The sequence below is a fragment of the Chionomys nivalis genome, chromosome 11, assembly GCF_950005125.1.
Source record: "Chionomys nivalis chromosome 11, mChiNiv1.1, whole genome shotgun sequence".
NCBI lineage: Eukaryota > Metazoa > Chordata > Mammalia > Rodentia > Cricetidae > Chionomys > Chionomys nivalis.
This window is the reverse complement of record NC_080096.1, coordinates 33,289,501-33,313,745: the sequence shown is the minus strand read 5'-3', so window position 1 is coordinate 33,313,745 and position 24,245 is coordinate 33,289,501. Positions and strand designations below refer to the sequence as shown.

The 24,245-nt window shown below is 49.9% G+C and overlaps 2 protein-coding genes and 4 non-coding genes across 6 annotated transcripts; 1 reads left to right on the top strand and 5 right to left on the bottom strand.

Moving 5' to 3' along the window:
- Positions 1 to 7,974: 7,974 nt before the first annotated feature.
- Positions 7,975 to 11,575, top strand: Best4 (bestrophin 4). The gene is made up of 9 exons (XM_057783812.1): positions 7,975 to 8,126; positions 8,210 to 8,304; positions 8,689 to 8,922; positions 9,121 to 9,275; positions 9,845 to 9,922; positions 10,596 to 10,775; positions 10,891 to 10,971; positions 11,063 to 11,217; positions 11,308 to 11,575. Exons 1-9 carry the CDS (start codon positions 7,975 to 7,977, stop codon positions 11,573 to 11,575), a joined length of 1,398 nt encoding a protein of 465 aa, XP_057639795.1.
- Positions 11,576 to 16,576: 5,001 nt separating this feature from the next.
- On the bottom strand, positions 16,577 to 19,046 carry Rps8 (ribosomal protein S8). Its single transcript, XM_057783816.1, has 6 exons — positions 18,969 to 19,046; positions 18,480 to 18,586; positions 17,947 to 18,046; positions 17,417 to 17,592; positions 17,096 to 17,225; positions 16,577 to 16,731 (listed from the first exon to the last, which is right to left on the bottom strand). The coding sequence occupies exons 1-6, from the start codon at positions 18,970 to 18,972 to the stop codon at positions 16,622 to 16,624; spliced, it is 627 nt and encodes a 208-aa protein (XP_057639799.1). The 5' UTR covers positions 18,973 to 19,046; the 3' UTR covers positions 16,577 to 16,621.
- LOC130884506 (small nucleolar RNA SNORD38) lies at positions 16,824 to 16,893 on the bottom strand. Its single transcript, XR_009058033.1, has one exon. It is a non-coding gene; the product is annotated as a small nucleolar RNA SNORD38 (small nucleolar RNA).
- Positions 17,304 to 17,371, bottom strand: LOC130884507 (small nucleolar RNA SNORD38). The gene has a single exon (XR_009058034.1). It is a non-coding gene; the product is annotated as a small nucleolar RNA SNORD38 (small nucleolar RNA).
- On the bottom strand, positions 18,122 to 18,225 carry LOC130884508 (small nucleolar RNA SNORD46). The gene has a single exon (XR_009058035.1). It is a non-coding gene; the product is annotated as a small nucleolar RNA SNORD46 (small nucleolar RNA).
- On the bottom strand, positions 18,677 to 18,755 carry LOC130884500 (small nucleolar RNA SNORD55/SNORD39). The gene has a single exon (XR_009058027.1). It is a non-coding gene; the product is annotated as a small nucleolar RNA SNORD55/SNORD39 (small nucleolar RNA).
- Positions 19,047 to 24,245: the final 5,199 nt, after the last annotated feature.

The following is a 24,245-nucleotide window of genomic DNA, read 5'->3' as shown; positions in this document are numbered from 1 at the left end:
TCCAGAGTCCCTGTGTGTGTGTGTGTGTGTGTGTGTGTGCGTGTACACTTGTGCTTGGCTACCTAGAGGAAGCAGATTTGAATTTGATGAAACAGCTATTTGGAGTCTGGCAATATAGCCAGGGTCAGGCAATGGGTTTTGGGAAATGGGGAGGGCAGAATAGCCTTAATGGGTTTCTGGGGAGAGGAATCTGGTGCTATAGCCCCAAGACAGGTTCTCGGGTCCTCCTTCCCAATACTGAGGAGCTCCTACCAAGCACTTGAGGCTAAGCTTAAGGCTGCTCTTACCAGGCCTGAGCTCAAGCTGTCTGACCTATTTTTTTGCCATAGAAGACAAAGGCCCTCAGCTGAAATCCCTCAGGGGTGTCCTGCCCTCTCCCTGTGCCTTCCTCCACTGCCTTTGGTCCTTAGGCCCAAGGTGGGGCTTTAGGCCTCCTGTACACCTGTTATTTCCATTCCCTCTCCAATGCTTGGGACGGAGCCCAAGACTTCAGGCCTGTTAAGAAAGTGATTAACCACAGAGCTACACCCCAGGAAACTGTCCAACTTGGGGAGTTAACAAGGTGTTTGAACCCTCCTCCGGGAGTTGGGGTAGATACCAGGAGATCTTTCTAGATGCTGTCATCTCCCTCACCCCTCAGTCCAGTCAAACCAAGGACCCCACGCATGTAGGCAAGTGCTCTACCATTGAGCTCTGTCCCGGAATGTTGCAGGATAAGGGCCTGCCTGGGCCTCCTCTCCCTGTGTGACGTGCCCCCATTTATGGCCCTCCCATGTCCCAGGCCCTGACCTAGGCAATTAGCGTATTGATTGCTCCCAGTAAGCCTGTGATATGGAAGTAAATATAATCCCCACAAGGAAACGAAAGCTCATGGGGTGAAACAATTTCCCCAAGGTTGGCCTGACTGTACTGTCCAGTTACTTGACTTTTGTGGGGTCCTGTGTCCTGTGTCCTTGCACCCTCTACCTCCTAGATGTCACCGCTCCTCTTCCCAACTCTCTTTTTCTTTCCAGAGTATGAAGAAGGGCTGTCCCTGAGATTTTTCTTTTTCTTTTTTTTTTTTTTTTTTTTGATTTTTCGAGACAGGGTTTCTCTGTGGTTTTGGAGCCTGTCCTGGAACTAGCTCTTGTAGACCAGGGTGGTCTCGAACTCACAGAGATTCGCCTGCCTCTGCCTCCTGAGTGCTGGGATTAAAGGCATGCGCCACCACTGCCCGGTCCCCTGAGATTTTTCTGCGCTCTCTGTGTGTCCATTCTGAATGTTGCTATCCGGCCTCCTGCCCCGGTCCACTTGGCAAATCAGAGCCAGTTCTCTTGGTCAGAACCTAAGGGAGGAAGCAAGTCAGGAATAAGAGGTGCTGCAAAGGTCAGGGTGCAGACGGAGGAGGAAATGCTGGGTTAAACAGTAAGGAGTCTTGCCTGCTCGGTGGTGCCACAGCCCACCTCATGCCCTTGAGACCAGCATGGGACACAAAGTAAAATTTTCCACATGAACAAAAAGCAAAATGGAGGAGGTGGTGAGGTAGCTGGCTAAGTGGGTAAAGGGGCTAAGACTGGGCCTGAGTCCCCCTCAGAGCCCACATAAAGGGGGAAGGAGACTCCACAAAACTGTCCTCTGACCTGCACATGCACTTCATACACATGCAGCTATAATAATAATAATCAACCCATTTTAAGTTTTAAAAGTGTGAAGGGGGGCCGGGCGATGGTGGCGCACGCCTTTAATCCCAGCACTCGGGAGGCAGAGGCAGGCGGATCTCTGTGAGTTCGAGACCAGCCTGGTCTACAGAGCTAGTTCCAGGACAGGCTCCAAAGCCACAGAGAAACCCTGTCTCGAAAAACCAAAAAAAAAAAAAAAAAAAAAAAAGTGTGAAGGGGGGGCTCGAGAGTTGGCTCAGAGGTTAAGAGCATTGCCTGCTCTACCAAAGGTCCTGAGTTCAATTCCCAGCAACCACATGGTGGCTCACAACCATCTGTAATGGGGTCTGGTGCCCTCTTCTGGCCTGCAGGCATAGACACAGACAGAATACTGTATACATAATAAATAAATAAATAAATAAATAAATAAATAAATATTTAATAAATAAATAAAAGTGTGAAGGGTGTCCATGAGGTGGCTCCGTGGGTAAAAGCACTTGCCACTGCTAACTTGAGTTCAGTCCCCAGGACTCACACAGTGGGGGGAGAGAACTGACTCACCTACACACATATAAGGAAATAAGTAAAGGTAATTTAAAATTTTAAGGGGCTGGAGAGATGGCTCAGAGGTTAAGAGCACTGACTGCTCTTCCAGAGGTTCTGAGTTCAATTCCCAGCAACCACATGGTGGCTCACAACCATCTAGAATGAGATCTGGTACCCTCTTCTGGCCTACAGGCAGACATGCTGACTGTATACATAATAAGCAAATTAAAAAAAAATTAAGCAAACCGGGCATAGTGGCTCATGACTGTAATCCCAGCCCTTGGAAAGCAGAAACAGATGGATCTCTGTGAGTTTAAGGCCAGTCTGGCTGGGCGGTGGTGGCTCACGCCTTTAATCCCAGCACTTGGGAGGCAGAGGCAGACGGATCTCTGTGAGTTCGAGACCAGCCTGGTCTACAAGAGCTAGTTCCAGGACAGGCTCCAAAACCACAGAGAAACCCTGTCTTGAAAAAGCAAAAAAAAAAAAAAAAAAAAAAAAAAAAAAAGCCAGTCTGGTCATATACTGGGTTCTGGGACAGCCAGGGGTACAGAGAGAACTTCCTTAATATGGGAGAATTCCCACTCGGCTACACCTGATCTGGTTCCAGAGTGCTAGCACCTAGCCTGAATCCATCTTTTGTTTCTTGGTGACCTTTTGTTTCTCTTGTTGCCCTCTACGTGAATCTTGTCTGATAGTTTCCCAAGAGTGCAAAGCATACCCTAAACTTATTGAGGAAAAATGCGGCAAGCTGTGATCTTCCTAAATTGGGTTGTGTTCGGCATTGTCCCTTTGGAGGCCCAGACAACTTGTTTTGAGGAATGGAAATAAAAACTTGCTTAAGTGTAAATTTGGAGAACAATAAAAATATCCTTGGAGAAAGGAAGGTGTCTTTGTCCCCAGAGAGGCTGACTCCTCCTGCAGCTGAAAGGCTAGAACCGTCCTAAAGGTGAGCTGTGTGCTCATTCCACGGACTCGCGTGGACCCACACCTGTGTCCCAATACCTAGAAAGAAAGAAAGGAAGAAATAGAGAAGGAAGGAAGGAAAGAAAGAAGAAAGGGAGAAGGGAAGAAAGGGAGGGAGGGAGGGAGGGAGGGAGGGAGGGAGGGAGGGAGGGAGGGAGGGAGGGAGGGAGGGAGGGAGATTTAAAGCAGGAGGCTGGGCGACTGCTTAGTCAGTGAAGCAGTTGCCAATCAAGGATAAGGACCTGAGTTTGCCCCCTGGAATCCATGGTGGCACACCCTTATGACGTGCAGACAGGTGAGTTCCTGGAGCTGACTGGCCAGCCTGGTTTAATCCACAAGTCCTAGGTTCTAGTGAAAAGCCTGTGTTAAGAAATAAGGTGAACAGCTCCTGAGGAATGACAGCCAAGGTTGATCACTGGCCTCCACCTGGGGATATATGATCACAAAGAGCCAACCAGTCAGCCAGCCAGCCAGCCAGTCAGCCAGATACACACACACAAACACACACACACACAGAGACAAAGAGAGACCAGAGAGAGAGAGATAGAGAGAGAGAGACAGAGAGAGACCAGAGAGAGGGAAAGAGCGAGACAGAAAGACCATAGAGAGAGGGGGAGGAAGAGAGGGAAACAGAGAGAGATCACAGAGAGAGAGAACACTCACTCACAGACTATACAGAGAGACAGAGACCATACAGTGCACGCATGCGCGCACACACACACACACACACACACACACACACGGATTGAGAATTCATCTCTGTTTGTTTTGTTTGTTTGTTTGTTTTTTTGTTGTTTTTCGAGACAGGGTTTCTCTGTGGCTTTGGAGCCTGTCCTGGAACTAGCTCTGTAGACCAGGCTGGTCTCGAACTCACAGAGATCCGCCTGCCTCTGCCTCCCAAGTGCTGGGATTAAAGGCGTGCGCCACCACCACCTGGCTCATCTTCGTTTGTAGAGTGCTTGCCTAGCATGCAGGAGGCCCTGGGTTCAGTTCCCAATACATCATGAAACTGGGTGTGGGGATATACATCTTAATCCCAGCACTTGGGAATGGGAAGCAAGAGAACGGTAAATTCAAGGTCATCTTCGGGAGCCCAGGGAACTTGAGGTCAGCTTATGCTACATGGAACTCCTGCTCCCCCACCACAATTGCTAGCATCTAAACTTATGCTCCCTGCTTTCCTCCTGCCCATCTGAGGACTTTATACCTTAACTAATGTTTCCAGCAACTAGACGCGATTGGTATTGTCATCGCCAGTTCCTCTTGGTGAGATTCACTGATTAAGCATAAAGGAGTTAGGCTGGTATGGTGGCATATGTCTATGATCCCACTTAGAAGGTGAGAACCGGAGGATCAGGAATTCGAGATCCTGCTCAATTACACAGGTGAGCCTGGGCTGCGTGAAACCCTGTCAAAATAAGCAAATAAACAGCTTGTCCAAGGTCAGGAAGCCCGGAAAGTTCAGGAATGTGGGCAGGCTGTTAAGTACTGAGCCGTACTGGCACCATCCCTGTGGGGAAGGGGAGGGCATTGGCAGGCAGGACCAGCAAGAAGAAAAGGAGAAGCAGAGCAGGGCGAGTGATTTACGGGCAGGATGGTTCCCTTTCTGCAATCATAAAGCTAGGAGAAGGGGACCTATGCTCAGTGGGAAGGGAGATGATAAAGTAATTTAGGAGGCGGCCAAATGGGTTCCTTTTCCTTCCTGGGCAGAGGTTCCAGGTCATGAACCTTGTGTCCTAACTCTGTGAGAAATTCACAAAGCAGGGAGCTGACATCAGGTATGAGTGTGAGGGTCATGAAGATGTGGGGAATAGGGTCTCAAGGAAGCAAAGGAGGAAGAAAGGAGGCAGGGAGGGAAGACAGGAAGGATGAATGTCAAGGTCAAGATAAGGATAGAATCCCTCCAGCTGGGTTGTGGTGGCGCACGTGGGAATTCCAGGACAGCCAGAGCTATGCAGAGTCCCTGTCCCAAAACAAAGCCACAAAAAAAGAATTCACAAAATAATCATTACTTAAAAAAAAAAAAAAAAAAGCAACACTATGCAATCAAACAAAAAGAAGCTGGAAAGAGCTGCCCAGAGGATTCAGCAAGTAAAGGTGTCTGCTGCCAAGCCCGAAGATGTGGGTTCAAGCCCCAGGACCCATGTAGTAGGAGAGAACTGATTCCCACAGGCAGTCCTTCTGATGGCCACACTCGAATCATAACATGCAGGCAGTGCACAAGTTAAAACATAACCACCACCCAAGGCTCAGGGACCACGACAGAAGGTGGAGAGGAAGAACGTAAGAACCAGAGCTGAGGATCACTTGAGAGAAGATGTTTGTGGAAATGACAGGATTGATGAGCCCTGGAGCTCACAGGACCCGTTGCCTGAACAAGACCAGCACGTGATCAAGCCAGGCAACATTCTAGCAATGTGGGAGGAAGACCCTCACAAGCCTCCACCTCTCACTGAGGAGCTATGGGCAGTTTGTGGCTTCCAAGGGAGAAAGATTTGTAGATTTGTTAAGGTGTGGCCTCTGGGAGGTTGACAACACTCCAGTGGATTGCCCTGCACTCAGGAGTATATGGGCAGTACTAATTGGACTTGGTGAGCTGAGAGAGGGGGAGAGGGGAGAGAGAGAGAGAGAGGGAGAGGAAGAGAGAGAGAGAGAGAGAGAGAGAGAGAGAGAGGAGAGACAGAGAGAGAGAGAGAGAGAGAGAGAGAGAGAGAGAGAGAGAGAGGAGAGAATGAATTGGAGAGTAGGGGGTTGGGATAGATTTAGAGTTGGGGAGGAGGGGTGAGCATGATCAAAATACATTGTATGAAATTCTCAAAGAATTATTTTAAATGCTCTGTTCTGGAGCTGGAGAAAGGGCTCAGCAGTTAGGAGCATGAACATATTATATTGCTCTTCCAGAGAACCTGGGTTCAGTTCTCCGCACCCACATCAGGCAGCAAACAGCAGGCAGTAACTTCAGCTCCAGGGCATCCAACGCCCTCTTCTGACCTCTGTGAGCCCATGCATACATGTGGTGCACACACATACATTTACCCCCCCCACACACACACATAAATTAAAACAAACATCTAAGGGAGAGACAGCTGTCAGGTGGTGGTGTCTCACACTTTTAATCCCATCACTTGGGAGGCAGAGGCGGACTGAGCTCTCAGTTCAAGGCCAGCCTTGTTTACAGAATGAGTTCCAGAGTACACAGAGAAACCTGTCTCAAAAAACTGAGAGAGAGAGAGAGAGAGAGAGTCCCTGAGAGCATCCAGGAGTCGAGGTGTTGGGCGAAGGGCTGTACGTAGATTCACACGCTCTTTCACCCTGGGGCCCTCCAGAGCCTGGGACAGAAGTCTGGCACTGTGTTGAGGCTACTGGTGTCAAGTGCTCTAGACCCAATCAGGCAACTTCCAGCCTTTCAAGTCCAGAGCTGTGGCTTGGACTCCTGCCTCCAACATGACCTAGTTGTGTGACCTTGGGCAAGTCATTTGCCTCCTGGATCTGTAATCCGTGAAACTGGGCACATGATGGGGTTGTGATGAAGATTCCGTGAGATAAAATGGTGTCCTTGGCACAGTGTTTATCTGTCCCTTAAGTTAGGACTCTGCGATCAGTCGCTGATATTGTAACAACAGTTAACCCTAAACTGTCATCTCACCTGGAGCATAGGATAGTAATCCCTATTGTCCCTCATTTAAAGGACATGGCGTCCCCTGTGAGTTGTGGGGTCAGGACACCTGGCACTTTGGTTACTCAAAGACCAGCCCAGCCCCAAAGGGATAGTAGCACACGCCTAGTTCCCAGAAGCAACTCGATGACAGCTCCCATCCATCAATGACAGCGCCAGTCCAACCTAGCTTTATGGGCCCAGCAGCTACTTAAGACTGTGAAGAGCGGTCAGTTATTCCAGGCTGCTCCTGAGACCAGGTAGGCAGGGGCGAGTGGGGGTGAGGAGCTTCTGAGACCAGGTAGGCAGGTGAGTGGGGTGAGGGGCTCCTGAGACCAGGAAGGCAGAGGTGAATGGGGTGAGGGGCTCCTGAGACCAGGTAGGCAGGTGAGTGGGGTGGGGGGCTCCTGAGACCAGCTAGGTAGAGGTGAGTGGGGTGAGGGGCTCCTGAGACCAGGAAGGCAGAGGCGAGTGGATGGGGGTGAGAGGGTCCTGGGGCCTGGGATACCAGGTGAGTAGGTTTTGAGGAAAAGCTCCAAGGAAAAGTGGTAGCTCTGGTCTGGAGTTGGGTCTGGTTTTCTTTATTTTTTATTTTATGTTCATTGGTATTTTGCCTGCATGTGTGTCTGTGTGAGGGTGTCAGATCTTGGAGTTATAGACAGTTGTGAGCTGCCATGACGGTGCTGGGAACTGAACCCGGGTCCCCTGGAAGAGCAACCAGTGCTCCCAAACACTGAGCCATCTCTCCAGCCTCCTATTTGTTTTGAGACGAGGCCTTGCTATATAGCATAGGCTGGCCTTGAACTGGTGACCTCCTGCCTTGACTCCCTGAGTGCTGGGATAGGAGACATGTGCCAACATACCTAACAAATTGGGGCTGTTGTCCTCAACACTTCAGAATCTAGTTAGCTCAGCTCCAGAGGTAGAAAGGCTGTGGAGAACCTCTGTGTGAGGGACGCAGAGCTCAGCACCACTCTGCCGGACTTCAGCCATGTTCTGCAGAGGACAGTTTGTACTTTGTCCTGCAGCTTCTGTCTTTACCCCTCATCTACAGACACAGGGTGAAGATGAGTGATCGGAGATGAAAGGACTTTGCTCGGGGTGCTAGTCTTAGCGATGGGAAGACGAGCAAAGAAGACAGCCCTGTGACCTTCTGCGCCAGACTCCAGCACCATGACGGTGTCCTACACTCTCAAGGTGGCAGAGGCGCGCTTTGGAGCCTTCTCCGGCCTGCTCCTCCGCTGGAGGGGCAGCATCTACAAGCTCTTGTACAAGGAGTTCCTGCTCTTTGGTGCCTTGTATGCTGTGCTCAGCGTCACGTACCGGTGAGAGCAGCTCAGAACCCTGGCTCGTGAAGACCTGCGCTGCCGGCCTCCTTCCAACCCAGGTCTCTGCCCTGTGTACCTAGGCTGTTGCTGACCCAGGAGCAGAAGCATATTTATGCCCAGGTGGCCCGATACTGCAACCGCTCAGCAGACCTCATCCCCCTGTCCTTCGTGCTGGGTGAGGCCCCCGTCTAGTTTCCCCTGGTCTCCTGACCATGTTCTCTAACCTTTGGGTTGAGGGGACAGCTCTGGGAAGTTTAACCTGGAGTCAATCAGCAGACAGAAGGGCTAGAGCCTGGGTCCACAGTTTCTCTGGGTCACTCCTTGCCTGTCATTTGCTGGACCCTCAATATTCACTGGCACACCACTCTGGGTACCAAAGGGGAGCTAGAGAAAAGGTGCCAGAGTCAAAAATAATCCGAAAGTTTATCTTCTCTGCCTCTTCCGGGCCCGACTTTCCCAGTCAGGCAGTGGAACCAGAAGGGGCCCAGAGTCCCATATGGTACCACCCTAATGCCTGGCACCTTTCTTTCTGGCCCTGTTATCCATGGTGGCTCACCAGGTTTCTACGTGACTTTGGTGGTGAACCGATGGTGGTCTCAGTACACAAGCATCCCACTGCCGGACCAGTTAATGTGTGTCATCTCAGCCTGCGTGCACGGTGTGGACCAGAGTGGCCGTTTACTGCGCCGAACTCTGATCCGCTATGCCAACCTGGCATCCGTGCTGGTGCTGCGTTCCGTGAGCACCCGTGTGCTCAAGCGCTTCCCCACTATGGAGCACGTGGTGGATGCAGGTGCCTGGGTGGTCACAGCCCCTGGGTGGGTGGCTGGATGTCTTGGCTTTCCTCCCGTGATGGAAAGGTTTGACCCTTAGGGGGCGCTCCAGGATTCCAGAGGAGCCAGTGGGTCTAAGGGAGACCAGCCAGATGCTGGACTCCTAGCGCCTCCTGGCGGCAGGAGACGTCTGCACCTTACCTTCTTCACCCTGGCAGGTTTCATGTCTCAGGAAGAGAGGAAAAAGTTTGAGAGCTTGAAATCTGATTTTAACAAGTACTGGGTCCCTTGCGTCTGGTTCACTAACCTCGCCGCGCAGGCCCGCAGAGATGGACGAATCCGTGATGACATTGCTCTCTGTCTCATACTGGAAGTAAGTCAGTTTAGGGTTTGGATCCTTGGTTCTATCGCCAGCTTCGGAATAATATTTTTGGTACTTGACACTTAAAAGGCACCAACTATATGCCACACACTTTTTGGGGGAAAGTACAAGATTACTCTCCATAGCTCAAGCTTGCCTGAAACTCACTAATTAGCCAAAGCTGGCCTCAAACCCATGTTAATCCTGCCGCTGCCTCCTAAACTTTGGAATTGCAGGCATGAGCCACCAGGCCTAGCAACTGCGTACTTGGGAAGCATGTCCTTGTGTTGACTCACTTAGTCCTCAAAACAACTCTGCAAGACAGGTACTATCATCCCCCCTCTCACAGATAAGGAAACTGAGGCAGAGTTGAAAAGCCCCTCACACAGTATGTTAGTGAAGCTGGGATCTTGGACTTTCTGGCTCCAGGGCCGGAAATTTCTTCCTACGCTAAGCACCTCAGCCTGATGACCTGAGAGCCTGGGGCTCAAGCCTGGTCCAGGTCATTTTTATGTGGCATCTCCTGCTTCCTTCCTCATCTCCCTTGACTCTTCTGACCTCCCCCTCACCTGCTTCTCTAGGAACTGAACAAGTATCGTGCGAAGTGCAGCATGCTGTTTCACTATGACTGGGTCAGCATCCCCCTTGTCTACACCCAGGTAACTGCTTCTCACCTGCCCAGCTCGAGCCTGTTGGATGTGCTATAGTGTGTGAGATGCCAAGGCCAGAGATGGCTCTTCACCTAGACCAAGTCAGTCTCAGGAGGTCCTGAACTGCTGAGGGTCATCCTCAAAAACCTTACTTCACCCCAATCAATAATACCCTATTCTCATCCTCAAAAACCTTCCTCCACACCCATAAAGATAACTCGGTCTTGAGTCAGGTAGTGGCGGCACACACCTTTAATCCCCTCACTCGGGTAGCTGAGGTAGAAGCAGGCAGATCTCTGGGTTAGAGGCCAACCTGGTCTACAAGGTAGGTTTCAGGTCAGCAGACTACACAGAGAAAGTCTTGAAAAACAAAACCAAAAAGATGATCCTGTCCTGCCAGGCATGGTGGCATACATCTTTAATTCCAACACTTGGGAGACAGAGGCAGAAGGATCTCTGTGAGTTCGAAGACAGCCTGGTCTACATAACAAGCTCCATCAAGTACAACCAGGGCTACACAGACACCGTCTTAAAAAGTGAAAACAAAAAGATTTTTGTCTCTACTGCGACTGCCACCCAGTAGTCCATACCTAATCACTCGGCAGACCTCTCCAGGCCCTCAAAAACAGGGACAAGACTCTCTTGTTGTCCCAGGGTGCTCTGACCCTTGCTTTTCCTTCAGGTGGTGACGATAGCTGTATATTCCTTCTTTGCCCTTTCCCTGGTGGGCCGACAGTTTGTGGAGCCAGAAACGGGGGCTGCCGAATCTGGGAAGGAGCCCTCTCCAGGCCTGGGGGACCTGGACATGTTCGTGCCTCTTACCACATTGCTGCAGTTTTTCTTTTATGCTGGTTGGCTAAAGGTGGGTGTGGCATTCTACTCTGTAGACAGGCTCGGATAATCACTATTACACTGCAGTGCTGAGCAGTCGGGACGGGAGCTCTGCGCTGGAAAGTCACAGTTTCTCCAATTCATAGGTAGCTGAACAGCTCATTAACCCCTTTGGTGAGGATGACGATGACTTTGAGACCAACCAGCTCATAGATCGAAACTTGCAGGTTAGGTGTGGGGTCGGGGACTGGGGGCAGATAGCCACGTGTGCGGAGGAGAAACAGTTGTAGCTTACTGTTTGCCCTTCTGCTGGCTCAGGTGTCCCTGCTCTCTGTGGATGATATGTACCAGAACCTGCCTCCTGCCGAGAAGGATCAGTACTGGGATGAGGCCCAACCTCAGCCACCCTATACGGTGGCCACAGCCGCCGAGTCACTGCGTCCTTCCTTTCTGGGTTCCACCTTCAACCTGCGGTGAGTCGGGATTTGACCCGGAAACTGGTGCCTATCCCTGGGGACCGTATGAGGATACAAACTTGTCTCTATCCGCTTTGGCACTGGCAGCATGAGCGACGACCCTGAGCAGTGCCTGCAGGTGGAGGCGTCCCCAAGGTCCGACCTGCCGGCACCCTTCACACAGACCCCGCTGCTGGGTCGCTTCCTGGGCACAGGAGCACTGTCACCAGCTGTAAGCCTGCGGAACTTCGGCCGAGCACGCGGTGCCCCCAGGACCCCGCACCTGTTTCGCTTGCGGACCGAGTTGAGTGGCGAGGAGGCTGCAAGCCGTATAGATGAGGCTGAGGAATCTGGGGATGAAGCCCTGGAACCTTGAGAAGCCCTTCTGCCAGTGACTGCCACCCTGCCTTCTTCACCAGTTGTGCTTGGAGCAACTTTTCCACTGGGGAAAGCATTTGGGGACAGCCTTTGAAAGCAAAGATGGCCAGGAGTTAGAGCTGGGGGTAGGGTTTATCTCCTTTAGCGTGATAGTGGGATAGATTGCTTGGGGGGAAGCTAGAATAAAGAAAAGGCCAAATACATAGGATTAGAACACAGAGGCAAGATTATCTTTTCAGGCATTGGGGAGCTAGGCCCAAAACACTGGGGGAACGCCAGCATTCCTAGAAGTCTGGCCTCTGTGCTGCCTTTGATTTTAGTACTGAGCTCAGGAAGTGGCTTTTCCAGTTTTGCGTAGATGCCTGGGACAGCTGTTTTAGAACCAAGCGTGACAAAATGAAGACACATTCCTTACCCTAGTAACCTCACTCTGAAGGCAGGTCAATGGCTGTGCTGTGGGGCCTTTATTTGCAATGCTCGCTTTTTATTTATAACGAGAATAAAGCCATTGGCTCACTGTGAATCATCGCCTGGCTGCCCTCTCCGTACATTTATCAGTGTGTTGGAGACCCACCTTTGCAATCAGTTCTGTCCTTCTACACTATGGGCTCCAGGGACTGAACTCAGGTCATCAGGCCTGGCACCACATGCCTTTACCAGTGGAGTCCTCTCAATGGCAATCAAAAACACTAACACCAGGCAGTGGTGGTGCACACCAGGAGGCAGACAGGTGGATCTCTGTGAGTTTGAGCCTTGTCTATAGAGTGAATTTTAGGACAGGCTCCAATGCTACACAGAAAAACCCCGTCTCGAAAAAACCAGACACAAAAAATTGTATCAGAAGTATGTGCTGTAGAGGGCAGAGGGAGGGAAACACCCGAGTTAAATGCCAGTCTTGGTCTACCAGGACAGCCAGAGCTATGCAGAAATTGTCTCAAAAACCTGAAAGATAGTGTATCCCCATGGATGCAGCATCATAGCAAGCCTGCGGAGGTCAGACAAGGCAGGAGCTAGCGCGCCCCTCCTCCCAGTGGGCTGTGTGGATGCAGACACACTATGTGTGTGGGGTCAAAGGATGTTTTCAGAATCAGCCCCTGTGCTTCTGGAAATCAAATCTAGGTCAGGCTTGTGTGACAGGCATTTACACAGGCTGAGCCATTTATCTAAATCTTTTTTTTTTTTAACATTTCTTATAGTTTATTTAACTTTTTATTTTATGTGCATTGGTATGAAGGTGTCAGATCCCCTGGAACTGGATCTTCAGACAGTTGTGAGCTGCCATGTGGGTGTTGGGAATTGAACCCAGGTCCTCTGGAAGAGCAGTCAGTGCTCTTAACCACTGAGCCATCTCTCCAGCCCCTTATCTTTTTTTTTTTTTTTGGTTTTTCGAGACAGGGTTTCTCCCTTATCTAAATCTTAAACGTGCAGACAATAGCAAGCACACCAGTGATAACCAATGCTAATATAGAAAGCACAGATGTTAATGACGGAGAATACTGTTTTCAAAACAGGGATTCACTATGTAGTCCTGGAACTCTCTCTGTAGAACAGGCTGGTCGTGATCTCAGAGATCCACCTAAGTGCTAGGATTAAAAGTGGGAGTCACAGGGGGCTGGAGAGATGGCTCAGCGGTTAAGAGCATTGCCTGCTCTTCCAAAGGTCCTGAGTTCAATTCCCAGCACATGGTGGCTCACAACCATCTGTAATGAGGTCTGGTGCCCTCTTCTGGCCTTCAGGCATACAGACAAAATATTGTATAATTAAAAAAAAAAAAAAGTGGGAGTCACAAAGAGTGGCGGTGGTACTGAGAGGCAGAGACAGGTGGGTTTGAGGCCAGCTTGATTTACAGAACTGAGTTGTAGTGAACAGGCTCTGAAGCTGAAGCTACAGAGAAACCCTGTCTCAAAAAAAACCATGCCGGGCGGTGGTGGCGCACGCCTTTAATCCCAGCACTTGGGAGGCAGAGGCAGGCGGCTCTCTGTGAGTTCAAGGCCAGCCTGGTCTACAAAGGGAGTTCCAGGACAGGCTCCAAAGCTACAGAGAAACCCTGTCTCAAAAAACCAAAAAAAAAAAAAAAAAAAAAAAAAACAACCACCAACGGGGGGGGGGGGGGAGGGCTGCAGAGATGGCTCAGTGGTTAAGAGCACAGGCTGCTCTTTCCACATAGTGACTCACAACCGGCATACATGGAGACAGAACACTGCATACATACATAATAAAGAAATAAATCTTAAAAAAAAAAAAAAAAACCCAGAGGGCTGGAGAGATGGCTCAGTGGTTAAGGGCACTGAGTGCTCTTCCAGGTCTCACAACCACCTATAATGAGATCTGGTGCCCTCTTCTGGCCTGCAGGCAGAATACTGTATAATATTTAAAAAAAAAAAAAAAAAAAGGAAAAACACGGCCAGGCCCAGTCAGTGCATAACAAAAGGGAGCTGAATTTGACTTTCTCTTGAAAAGCCTACATCAATTTCTTAAAACATGAGCTTAACCCTAATTCATCGGTCTTAAGGTAGGGAGGGACAGCTAGAGATACAGCTCATGAACCCTCATTTGATATCCATAGTCCTGGGATTAGATGGTAGTGGTGGCACACGCCTTTTTTTTAAGTTTTTTTTTTTTTTTTTTTTTTTTGATTTTGAGACAGGGTTTCTCTGTAGTTTCTTTTTGGTTCCTGTCCTGGAACTAGCTCTCGTAGACCAGGCTGGCCTTGAACTCAGAGATCCGCCTGCCTCTGCCTCCCTGAGTGCTGGGATTAAAGGCGTGTGCCAAACTGGGCTGTGGTGACGCACGCCTTTAATCCCAGCACTCGGGAGGCAGAGGCAGGAGGATCTAGTCTACAGAGCTACTTCCAGGACAGGCTCCAAAGCTACAGAGAAACCTGTCTGGAAAAACAAAGCAAAACCCAAGATACTCAAACACAAAATGGTGGCACATGCTTTTAGGGCCCAGAACTAGGGAGGCAGAGGCAAACCGATCTTGGGTTCAAGGGCAGCCAGTATTATACAAAAATTCGAAAACATTGTTAGGTGGTGGCGGCACACACAATCCCAGTACTCGGGAAGTAGACAGGTAGATCTCTGAGTTTCAGGCCAGGACTACAGAGAAATTCTCTCAAAAATCAAAAAAATTAACTTATTAGAAGGGCTGAGTAGTTAAGAGCACCCATTCCAGTTCTAACAGGTCCAGTGCCCTCTTCTGACCTTCTTGAGCACCAGGACAAGCACATGGTACACATGCGGATGCAGACAGGGCACCAAGTGAGGTGGGAGGGTGTGGGGACACGGGATGGCACTGTCGCTGCGTCACGCTATGAATCCCCTGGTGCCCACCTTTAATGAACACAAAGAGAGATAAAGGCAAACAGACCCCTATGAGCTCAAGGCTAGCCTGCTCTACATAAGTAGTTTCATATCAGCCAGGGATACATATTAAGCCCTGATCTGAAAAACAAACCAATTTTGGGGGCTGGAGAGATGGCTCAGTGTGAGCACTGCTTGCTCTTCCAAAGGCTCTGAGTTCAATTCCCAGCAACCACACGGTGGCTCACAACCATCTGTATTAAGATCTGGTGCCCTCTTCTGGCTTGCAGACACACATGCAGACAGAATACTGAGAATATGGTATATATAATAATCTTTAAAAAAAAAAAACAAAAAAACAAAAACTACTCGGGAGGCAGGCAGATCTCTGTGAGTTCGAGACCAGCCTGGTCTACAAGAGCTAGTTCCAGGACAGGCTCCAAAACCACAGAGAAACCCTGTCTCGAAAAACCAAAAAAACAAAAAGCCAAAAACCAAAGCAATTTTGAGGTTTTAAAACCCATCTCCTGGCTCTTACATTCAGGTAGCTGTAAATGCATCTGCAGCTACTGCTACAGTGATATACTCGCTGTAATGCTCCCCACCAAAATGGCCATAGATTAACCCTCTGGAACTGTAAGCAAGTCCCCCATGAACTCCAAAATTTGCTGGGGGGTGATAGCACAAACCTTTGAAAGGTCAGACAGACAAAATGTTTGCTTAATGAGCATTAAGACCCTGCACTGGATAGCCAACCACTTGGGTTAGGGTGCATAGCTGATTTTAGGTCAAGTCCCATTTGTCCTCTTAACTTCTCTGGGAAACCTTAAAACTTAATGTTTTCATGTTTAAGGCAATGCATACCTCTAATCCAGTACCCAGGATGCAGAAGATGAATCTGAGCTGAAATCAGCCTAGTGGGGAGCTCCAGAGACTACCTCAAAAGTCCCCCAAACTTGTCAAGGCATCTTCTCTTGTAACTTGTATGACTGCCAGGATCCTCAACAGAATGCCCAAGTCCCCAGACTTCCCACGAACCACCTAAGAAGGCTGCACGTATAGCAGGAGGTACAGCCACGTGCTTAATATTCATACAGGCAAATGCCTAGCACACACACAAATTTAATAGAACCCTGAAAACCCAAGTCTACAAAGGGACAGTTCTCCGTCCTGACAATGCAAGCACACCAATACTGTTGGAGAGCTCAGCACTTAAGAGCTCACAAGCCGCCGGGCGGTGGCGGCGCACGCCTTTAATCCCAGCACTCGGGAGGCAGAGGCAGGCGGATCTCTGTGAGTTCGAGACCAGCCTGGTCTACAAGAGCTAGTTCCAGGACAGGCTCCAAAACCACAGAGAAACCCTGTCTCGAAAAACAAAAACAAACAAAAGAGCTCACAAGTCTCCTCTATACCAAAGTGCTCTAGGCTCCCAGAAGACCCAGGAAGCCAGATGGTGGTGGCGCATGCCTTTAATCCCAGGCACTTGGCAGATGACTCTGTGAGTAGTTCGAGGCCGGTCTGGTCTACTAGAGCTAGTTCCAGGACAGAGAACCCCCGCCTTACAAAGCAAACAAAAAGACCCAGAATACTGACTTTAAACACTGTTCTCGAGGACTAGGCACTGGGCCTTACAGTGTGGCTGCATGGGTCAGACCCAGCTTTGCAGAGGGGAGCAGGAAACATTCCGACAATATAAATACAGAATAATAAACACCTTTATTACATGGGCTATGACGGATGGTTTATTTGCCTTTCCGGGCTTTGATCTTCCTCAGATAGAACTCCAGCTCCTTGCCTTCTAGCACATAGCCATCTGCTCTGCCACACTGGCCTGGTCTTGAGGCGATACAGGCTGTAAGAGAATAGATGGTCCTTAGTAAAGAGGCCCCACTCAACCTACCTCAAGCTGGTCTGATACCCAAAGGGCAGGCATGAAGCCAACTGTCTCCTCAGATACACTTTATCCTCACTTAGACGTCAGCAGCAGAACTGGACAAAGTTCTCATCACCGAGACAGCCATCAGCCAGGGCATCAACTTCCCCACCCACCACTCAGCCCGTTCCACTCATGAATTCCCTCTTAGGGCCACAGCAATCTCCACTCAAGCTTTCTGAACCCCAACGTTCACACCTCCTAACACCCCGACAGTCAATCGAGCCGCGCAAGGGTAAAGCCCCACACCACCCGCTCCCAACATAGCGGCCATCTATCTCACCCAGAAGCTTGCCCTGCTGGAACTGCTCCTCCAGAAGACTGCTGATCTTGGCGTTCTTTTTCCTTTCATCGTATTTCTTCTGAATTTTCTTTGATCGTTTTTTGTTTAATATTTCTTCCTCCTCAGGAGTCTGAATAAAGAAAACACAAATGACTGGTCATCATTAAAGTCACCAAATCTTCCGGAACCCCCACCCCCGACGCTCGCCTTCTTCAGCACACAAGTGCTCATCTCCTTCCTTCAGTAGCAGAACTGGACAGCATTCTCATCACAAGAAGGCAGCCCTCCCCCGCCTCATCCCCCAGCAGGAAAGGAACTCACCAGCTTGGCCCCTTTCTTGCGGCCCAGGGGCAGTGCATAGTGGGACTCGTACCACTGTCGGTACGGGGTGCTGTCAATGAGCACAATGCAGTTCTTGACCAGAGTCTTGGTGCGGACCAGCTCGTTATTGGATGCATTGTAGACGACATCAATGATCCTTGTTTTGCGAGTACAGCCTGCATGCCAGGGAAATTCACAATTTAGGGGCAGGGAAGGCAGCTCAACACCAAGGCACTTGCTTAACTTGTACCTGGCTCCAGCGAACACACACTCGCTCACACACTGTCCTACCTCATGCACACAGGGCAACTACTGGCTGTACCCCCTTCCCCAGGGTCCTTCATCCCAGGAAGGGCAGAATACCCAGCCGCTCTGCTCTTGGCCCACACTACTTTTTCCTGTAACTCAAAGCTTTTCTCAGCAATCTCTAGGAAACACCCCGCGTTGAGGACTCATTAGATCAGAAAAGAACTCTCCAGCTACAAGGCCTTTCACACAGGGCAAACTTAAATACTCTGATACAGACTTACACTCAGAACCCCAGGAAAAGTTCCCCACATCCAATCTTAGGGCACGGTACTTCTTATTGCCTCCTCGCACACGGACCGTGTGGATGCGACGAGGGCCAATCTGGAAAACACAAGAAGCCAGAACATGGTCACCACGAAGGGGGGACCAGGAGAGGAACCTGAGCTAGATGGGAGGTAACAGTCAGTGTAACTATGACAAGTCCTTTCACGGGCAAGTGGCATACAGGTGACCAAGACGGCCATAACCACGCCTAAGGATGCTTTTTCATCATTCTAATTACCTCCAGAAAGAAAAGCCAGGCCCCACAAACACAGAAGGAACTGCGGCAAAAAGGCCCCAACGTTACAGGACTAACACGAAAGGAGCCCACTCCTAGGCGTCCTGCAAGGCCTGGTCCCCAGCATGTGCCCATGAGAGCGGGGGGCACCGACCCTGTGTTCTCCAGGACTTCCCTCCGCACGAGGACACGTGCGAGACGCCAGCCTCCCAGACTGAGCACTCGGACAAGAGACCCCCCGACTCCGGCACCCACCTTAGTGTTAGCCGCAGGCCGTCCCAGCTCATACTTCCGCTTCTTGTGGTAGGGCTTTCTCTTACCCCCGGTCTTGCGGCGCTTGTGCCAGTTGTCCCGAGAGATGCCTGTGTGCGGGAGCGGGGACGCAAGCCTGAGCGATCGGGCCTCGGTGCCGGCGACCCGGCCAGCTCCGGGGCCCCGCTCGGCCAGCGGGCCGCACACTCAGCTCTCCAAGGTTGGCCTCCCCACGACGCGGTCGGGAGTATGCAGCACACCTAGGTGTCATCATCCGCGTGCGGCCCGCGGCAGCCATGATGGGCCGCTCGCAGCCTGGAGCCCGGGAAGCGGCCGCGGCGATCTCGGCGGCCCAAGCCCACGGCCGGCCCTCCCCACGGGTGCTCCTGGCTCACGGTCGGGCCGAACACGCTCCCGGCAGGGCTGCGGGGCAGGATGGAGACGGATGGCGCTCGCTCCCCGCAGCCCGACCCGGCCCACAGCAACACTCACCCATCGCTCGGCGCTGGCAGGAAAGAGGAAGCGCAAAGCTTCACGGTCCGGTTTCTAAAACTCAGCCCCGCCTTCTTTACGTCTCTTCCGGTTTCCGGGAAGGACCCGGGGCCTCGAGGATCCTGGGACGCCAGGGAGGGTCCTGCGGCGTGCAGAGCTCTGCGGGCTCCCTTGACCTTGGGCAGACCTGAGTTTGTCTGCTGCGCGTGTGCGAGAGGTCACACTTGCCCGCTGTTGTGCTTACATTTTTGTCCTTAATTTATTTATTTTGGGAGATCGGTCTTCTGTAGCCTAGGTCTTCAGGTTCCACCTGCCGAGCTAACTACGCCGGAGTTAAAGGCGTACACTACCTTGCGGTCCATGTCTGTGGTGTTTTTTTGTTTTTGTTTTTTGGTTTTTTTTATTTGTTTGTTTCCCCGTTTGTTAGTTTGTTTTTAAAATTACACTTGGCAGGGCATTCCAGCTCCCCAGAGGCAGAGGCAGGTGAATTTCTGAGTTTGAGGCCAACTTGATCTACAAAGTGATTTTTAGGAAAGTCAGGTTTACATAAATAGACCCTGCCTCGAAAAAAAAGAAAGAAAAGAAAGAAAAGAAAGAAAGAAAGAAAGAAAGAAAGAAAGAAAGAAAGAAAGAAAGAAAGAAAGAAAGAAAGAAAGAGAAAGAGAGAAAGAAAATTAAACTTATCTGGCCTACGTGGGTGGGCAGGGGGCTCGTTGCTGGAGTAGAAGAGTGAGTCACTTGAGTGAGTCGGTTAGGTCCCCTCCTACCCTGTGGGACCCGGGGTCTTTTGTTCTTCGTTTGTTTTTGAGTGTAGTTTTGCTGGCAGCGGAAGTTGTTGGATGTCAGGCAACTACTCTACCAACTCAGTTATACCCTGTTAGCTTCAAACCCGGGAAAAATGCCTGATGTGCCTGCTTAACATATGGAAGCCGACCTGACCCGGGTTCTCTCAGCATGCCTCAGTTCCTACGAGTTTCAGGCTCTGGTGGGCATACCCTGCCCTCTGCCCTGACTCTCCAGCCCGGGCGATGGGCTGCCCTTCTCCCAGAGGCTCTACCCTATAGAGAGAAGACATTCAGACATTTCAGTCACCTGCTCCTTTTTTGTGCCTTTGACCTCCAGGCTGCGGCGCCTGGTTCCCGGCTCTCCCCTCTCCTTTTCCTTCACTCTTTCCCCATATGGCCCAGCTCAGTCTGGTCAAGTCCACTCCGGACTCTCCCAGATGTCTCAGCTTCTACCTACGGTCTCCCCCTTATCATAATAAGCTTTCTCCTCCACCATATCTAGGAGCAGCCAAGCCCCCTTTTTATTTTTCACTCATACTCCAGTTCTGGAACACAATCTATCTATCTATCTATCTATCTATCTATCTATCTATCTATCTATCTATCTATCTATCTATCTATCTTCTATCTAATTTTGCCTGGCGGTGGCCCACGCATTAGATCCCAGTTCTTGAAGGCAGAGACAAGCGGATCTCTGTGAGTTCAAGGACAGCCAGGGCAGTTACACAGAGAAACCCTGTCATCTCAAAAAAACAGAGATTTACCCGGCTCTGCTTCCCACATCCAGTTCGCTTTTTTTTTTTTTTTGGTTTTTCGAGACAGGGTTTCTCTGTGGCTTTGGAGCCTGTCCTGGAACTAGCTCTTGTAGACCAGGCTGGTCTCGAACTCACAGAGATCCGCCTGTCACTGCTTCCCGAGTGCTGGGATTAAAGGCGTGCGCCACCACCGCCCGGCCAGCTCCCTTATTTTTAAATTAAATTTCAAAATAAATATCCCCATAGGTAGCAGAGATTTGATAACCCACTCAGTTTCTGCAGTTGCATGACCAGACAGCCACCCTAAAGTTGTCTTCAAAAACTGAGTGAGCTGTTAACTCCCAAACTGTTCTGCAAAATGTGGCCCAGCTAGAGCAGCAGAGAGAAAGTGACCCGACAGGGCTTATTAGGTCACAGGGAAGTTACTGAAGAACCCCAAGCAGGACTAATTTACCATTCCTCTGGCTATTTGACAGTGGGTCATTTCTTTCAGACATGGGAATCAGCCACAATTCTTTGTGCAAAAATTCAGATTTTAAAGGATACTTATGGCATCTTAGACTTCTTTTGCCATTTCATAAACTGAGGAGTTTGGGAGTTTAGCTCAATGATTGAACATTTGATGGCATGGGCTGAATCCCCAGTGTGGGTGTCATACACCTTTAATCCCAGCACTCTGAAGGCAGAGGACGTGGATATAAGTTTGAGGACTGTCTGGTGTACACCAGTTTCAGGACAATTAGGGCTACATAGTAAGACCTTCTCTCAAGAAACAAAACAGGGCTGGAGAGACGGCTCGGAGGTAAAGAGCACTAGTTGTTCTTCCAGAGGGGCCCGCTACCCTGCTCCAAAATACATCACACAGCCGGGCGGTGGTGGCGCAGCCTTTAATCCCAGCACTCGGGAGGCAGAGGCAGGCGGATGGATCTCTGTGAGTTCGAGGCCAGCCTGGTCTAGAAGAGCTAGTTCCAGGACAGGAACCAAAAAAAGCTACGGAGAAACCCTGTCTCGAAAATCCAAAAAACAAAACAAACAAACAAACAAACAAAAAACATCACACATGCCTGGCCTTGGCTTGTTTCTATCCCAGCTTTTCTTAAGTTATCCTGTCTACCTTTTGCTTCTGGGCTTTTAACTTTTTTTATTCTTTTTTTTTTTTTTTTTTTGGTTTTTCGAGACAGGGTTTCTCTGTGGTTTTGGAGCCTGTCCTGGAACTAGCTCTTGTAGACCAGGCTGGTCTCAAACTCACAGAGATCCGCCTGCCTCTGCCTCCCAAGTGCTGGGATTAAAGGCATGCGCCACCACCGCCCGGCTTTAACTTTTAAAAAAAAAAATATTTATTATGTATACAATATTCTGTCTGTGTGTATGCCTGCAGGCCAGAAGAAGGCATCAGACCTCATTACAGATGGTTGTGAGCCATCATGTGGTTGCTGTGGGAATTGAACTCAGGACCTTTGGAAGAGCAGGCAATGCTCTTAACCTCTGAGCCATCTCTCCAGCCCAGCTTTTAACTTTCTTTGTATATCTTATTTCTTTTTTCGGTGGCTCGCTGTGTAGTATGGGTGGCTAGCCCTTGACGGCCTCTTTTTTTTTTTGTTTTTTTGTTTTTTCGAGACAGGGTTTCTCTGTGGCTTTGGAGCCTGTCCTGGAACTAGCTCTGTAGACCAGGCTGGCCTCGAACTCACAGAGATTCACCTGCCTCTGCCTCCCGAGTGCTGGGATTAAAGGCGTGCGCCACCATCGCCCGGCTGACGGCCTCCTCTTTTCCTCATTCTCTGGCTCTTTCTTTGTGCTAGGGTCTCCTGTTTATACTCTGTCTGCCAGTTCCGCCTATCCTAGCTCCTGCCTTGCTATTGGCTGTTCATTTCCTTATTAGGACCACCAGATGTTTTAGACAGGCTTCACAGAGTTAAACAAATGCAGAGTTAACAGCTTCACAGAGTTAAACAAATGCAGTGTAAACAAAAGCCACACACCTGATAATAATATTCCCCAACAGATTTCTGTTAGTTTGAGGCCAGCCTGGTCTACAGAGGGAGTTCCAGGCAGTCAAGGCTGTTACACAGAGTAAAAATAACAGAAATAAATACGTGTTGTTGAGCAGTGGGTTAAGAGGCACGGAACATACAGGCTCACTCAGAAAGCCAATGATGAAAATGAGTGGAACAGGTTCTGGCCATCAGCAATCTGTTTGGTTTCTTTAAAAGAAAAAACTTATTTAGCCGGGTGGTGCTGGTGCATGCCTTTAATCCCAGTACTCAAGAGGCAGAGACAGGCGGATCTCTGTGAGTTTGAGGCCAGTCTGGTCTACAAGCACTGGTTCCAGAACAGCCAGGGCTGTTAAACAGAGAAACCGTCTTGAACACCCCTAAAAAAGTATTATATATATAGATATATACACACACTGTTGTGCCTACATATATGATTGCATGCTATAAGAGGGCACCAGATCTCATTCTAGATGGTTGTGAGCCATTCTTTGCCAATTCACATTCTAGGTAGTGAACAATTACAAGAAAATTTGAAGCATACACTAAGAACCCATTTAATCTTGTAACAACATCATATAAATAGTATTGTTACTATTAATGGCATTGGCCTCTATTTTTATGGATAAGAAAAGTGAGGTCCATTCCTGCAATCAGTATACACTAGGCATTTAATAACTGATGAAGCAAGTACTGAGCATGTGTAAATTGTACATTCAGTTGGGCAGTGGTGGAAAACACCTTTAACCCTGGCACTCAGGAGGCAGAGGTGGGTGGATCTCCGAGTTCAAGGCCAGCCTGGTGGGGCTAATTCCAGGACAGCCAGTAAAACACAGAAAAAAAAAAGGAATTTCTACATCCAATCTCTATCAGCAACAACAAAATAATGAAGAGTCTCTTGGCCGTAGCCCCATCTTCCTCAAAACCCCTGCCATGAAAACAAAGTGGAGGAAGAGGCGAATGCACAGGCTCAGGCGCAGGACACAGGTGAGGCCGAGGAGCACCCACAAAGGCTGCAGGAGCAGAAGTGAGGGATACTGAAGGGCGGGGCGCTGGTCCACGTTGTTGGCCCGTGTGCTGCTGTCAGTTATAAGTCTCAGTGGAGCCAGGTGGTGGTGGCGCACGCCTTTAATCCCAGCACTCGGGAGGCAGAGGCAGGCGGATCTCTGGGAGTTCGAGGCCAGCCTGGTCTACAAGAGCTAGTTCCAGGACAGGCACCAAAGCTACAGAGAAGCCGGGCGGTGGTGGCGCACGCCTTTAATCCCAGCACTTGGGAGGCAGAGGCAGGCGGATCTCTGTGAGTTCGAGACCAGCCTGGTCTACAAAACAAAACAAAGCTACAGAGAAACTTTGTCTCGGGGGGGGGGGGGGGGGGGGGGAGTCTCAGTGGACCTGGGACTTCACCATCTGCTCACAAAGACACTGAGAGACCTGACTCCTTCATTACAACCAATACAGTCTGCTGGCCTCTGCCTGTGGCCTTCTGCACAAACACTTCTGTCCTCACTTGTGGCCAAGTGTAACTCCTGTGCAATAAATCATCTTTCTCGCTTTCTCAAAACTAAACAGCAGGGCTACAGCTGTACTGGAGAGTTCACCTAACAGGTTCAATCCCACGGCTTTGTATCTAGGGCTATAGACAGAGTGCAATGCAAACCGAAGGCTGGAACTTCAGCCTCTTGCTGAAACTGTGGACTTGGTTTCCTAGGAAGAAAAGAGACTCGGAGCCCAAGGTGGTAGCAGTGT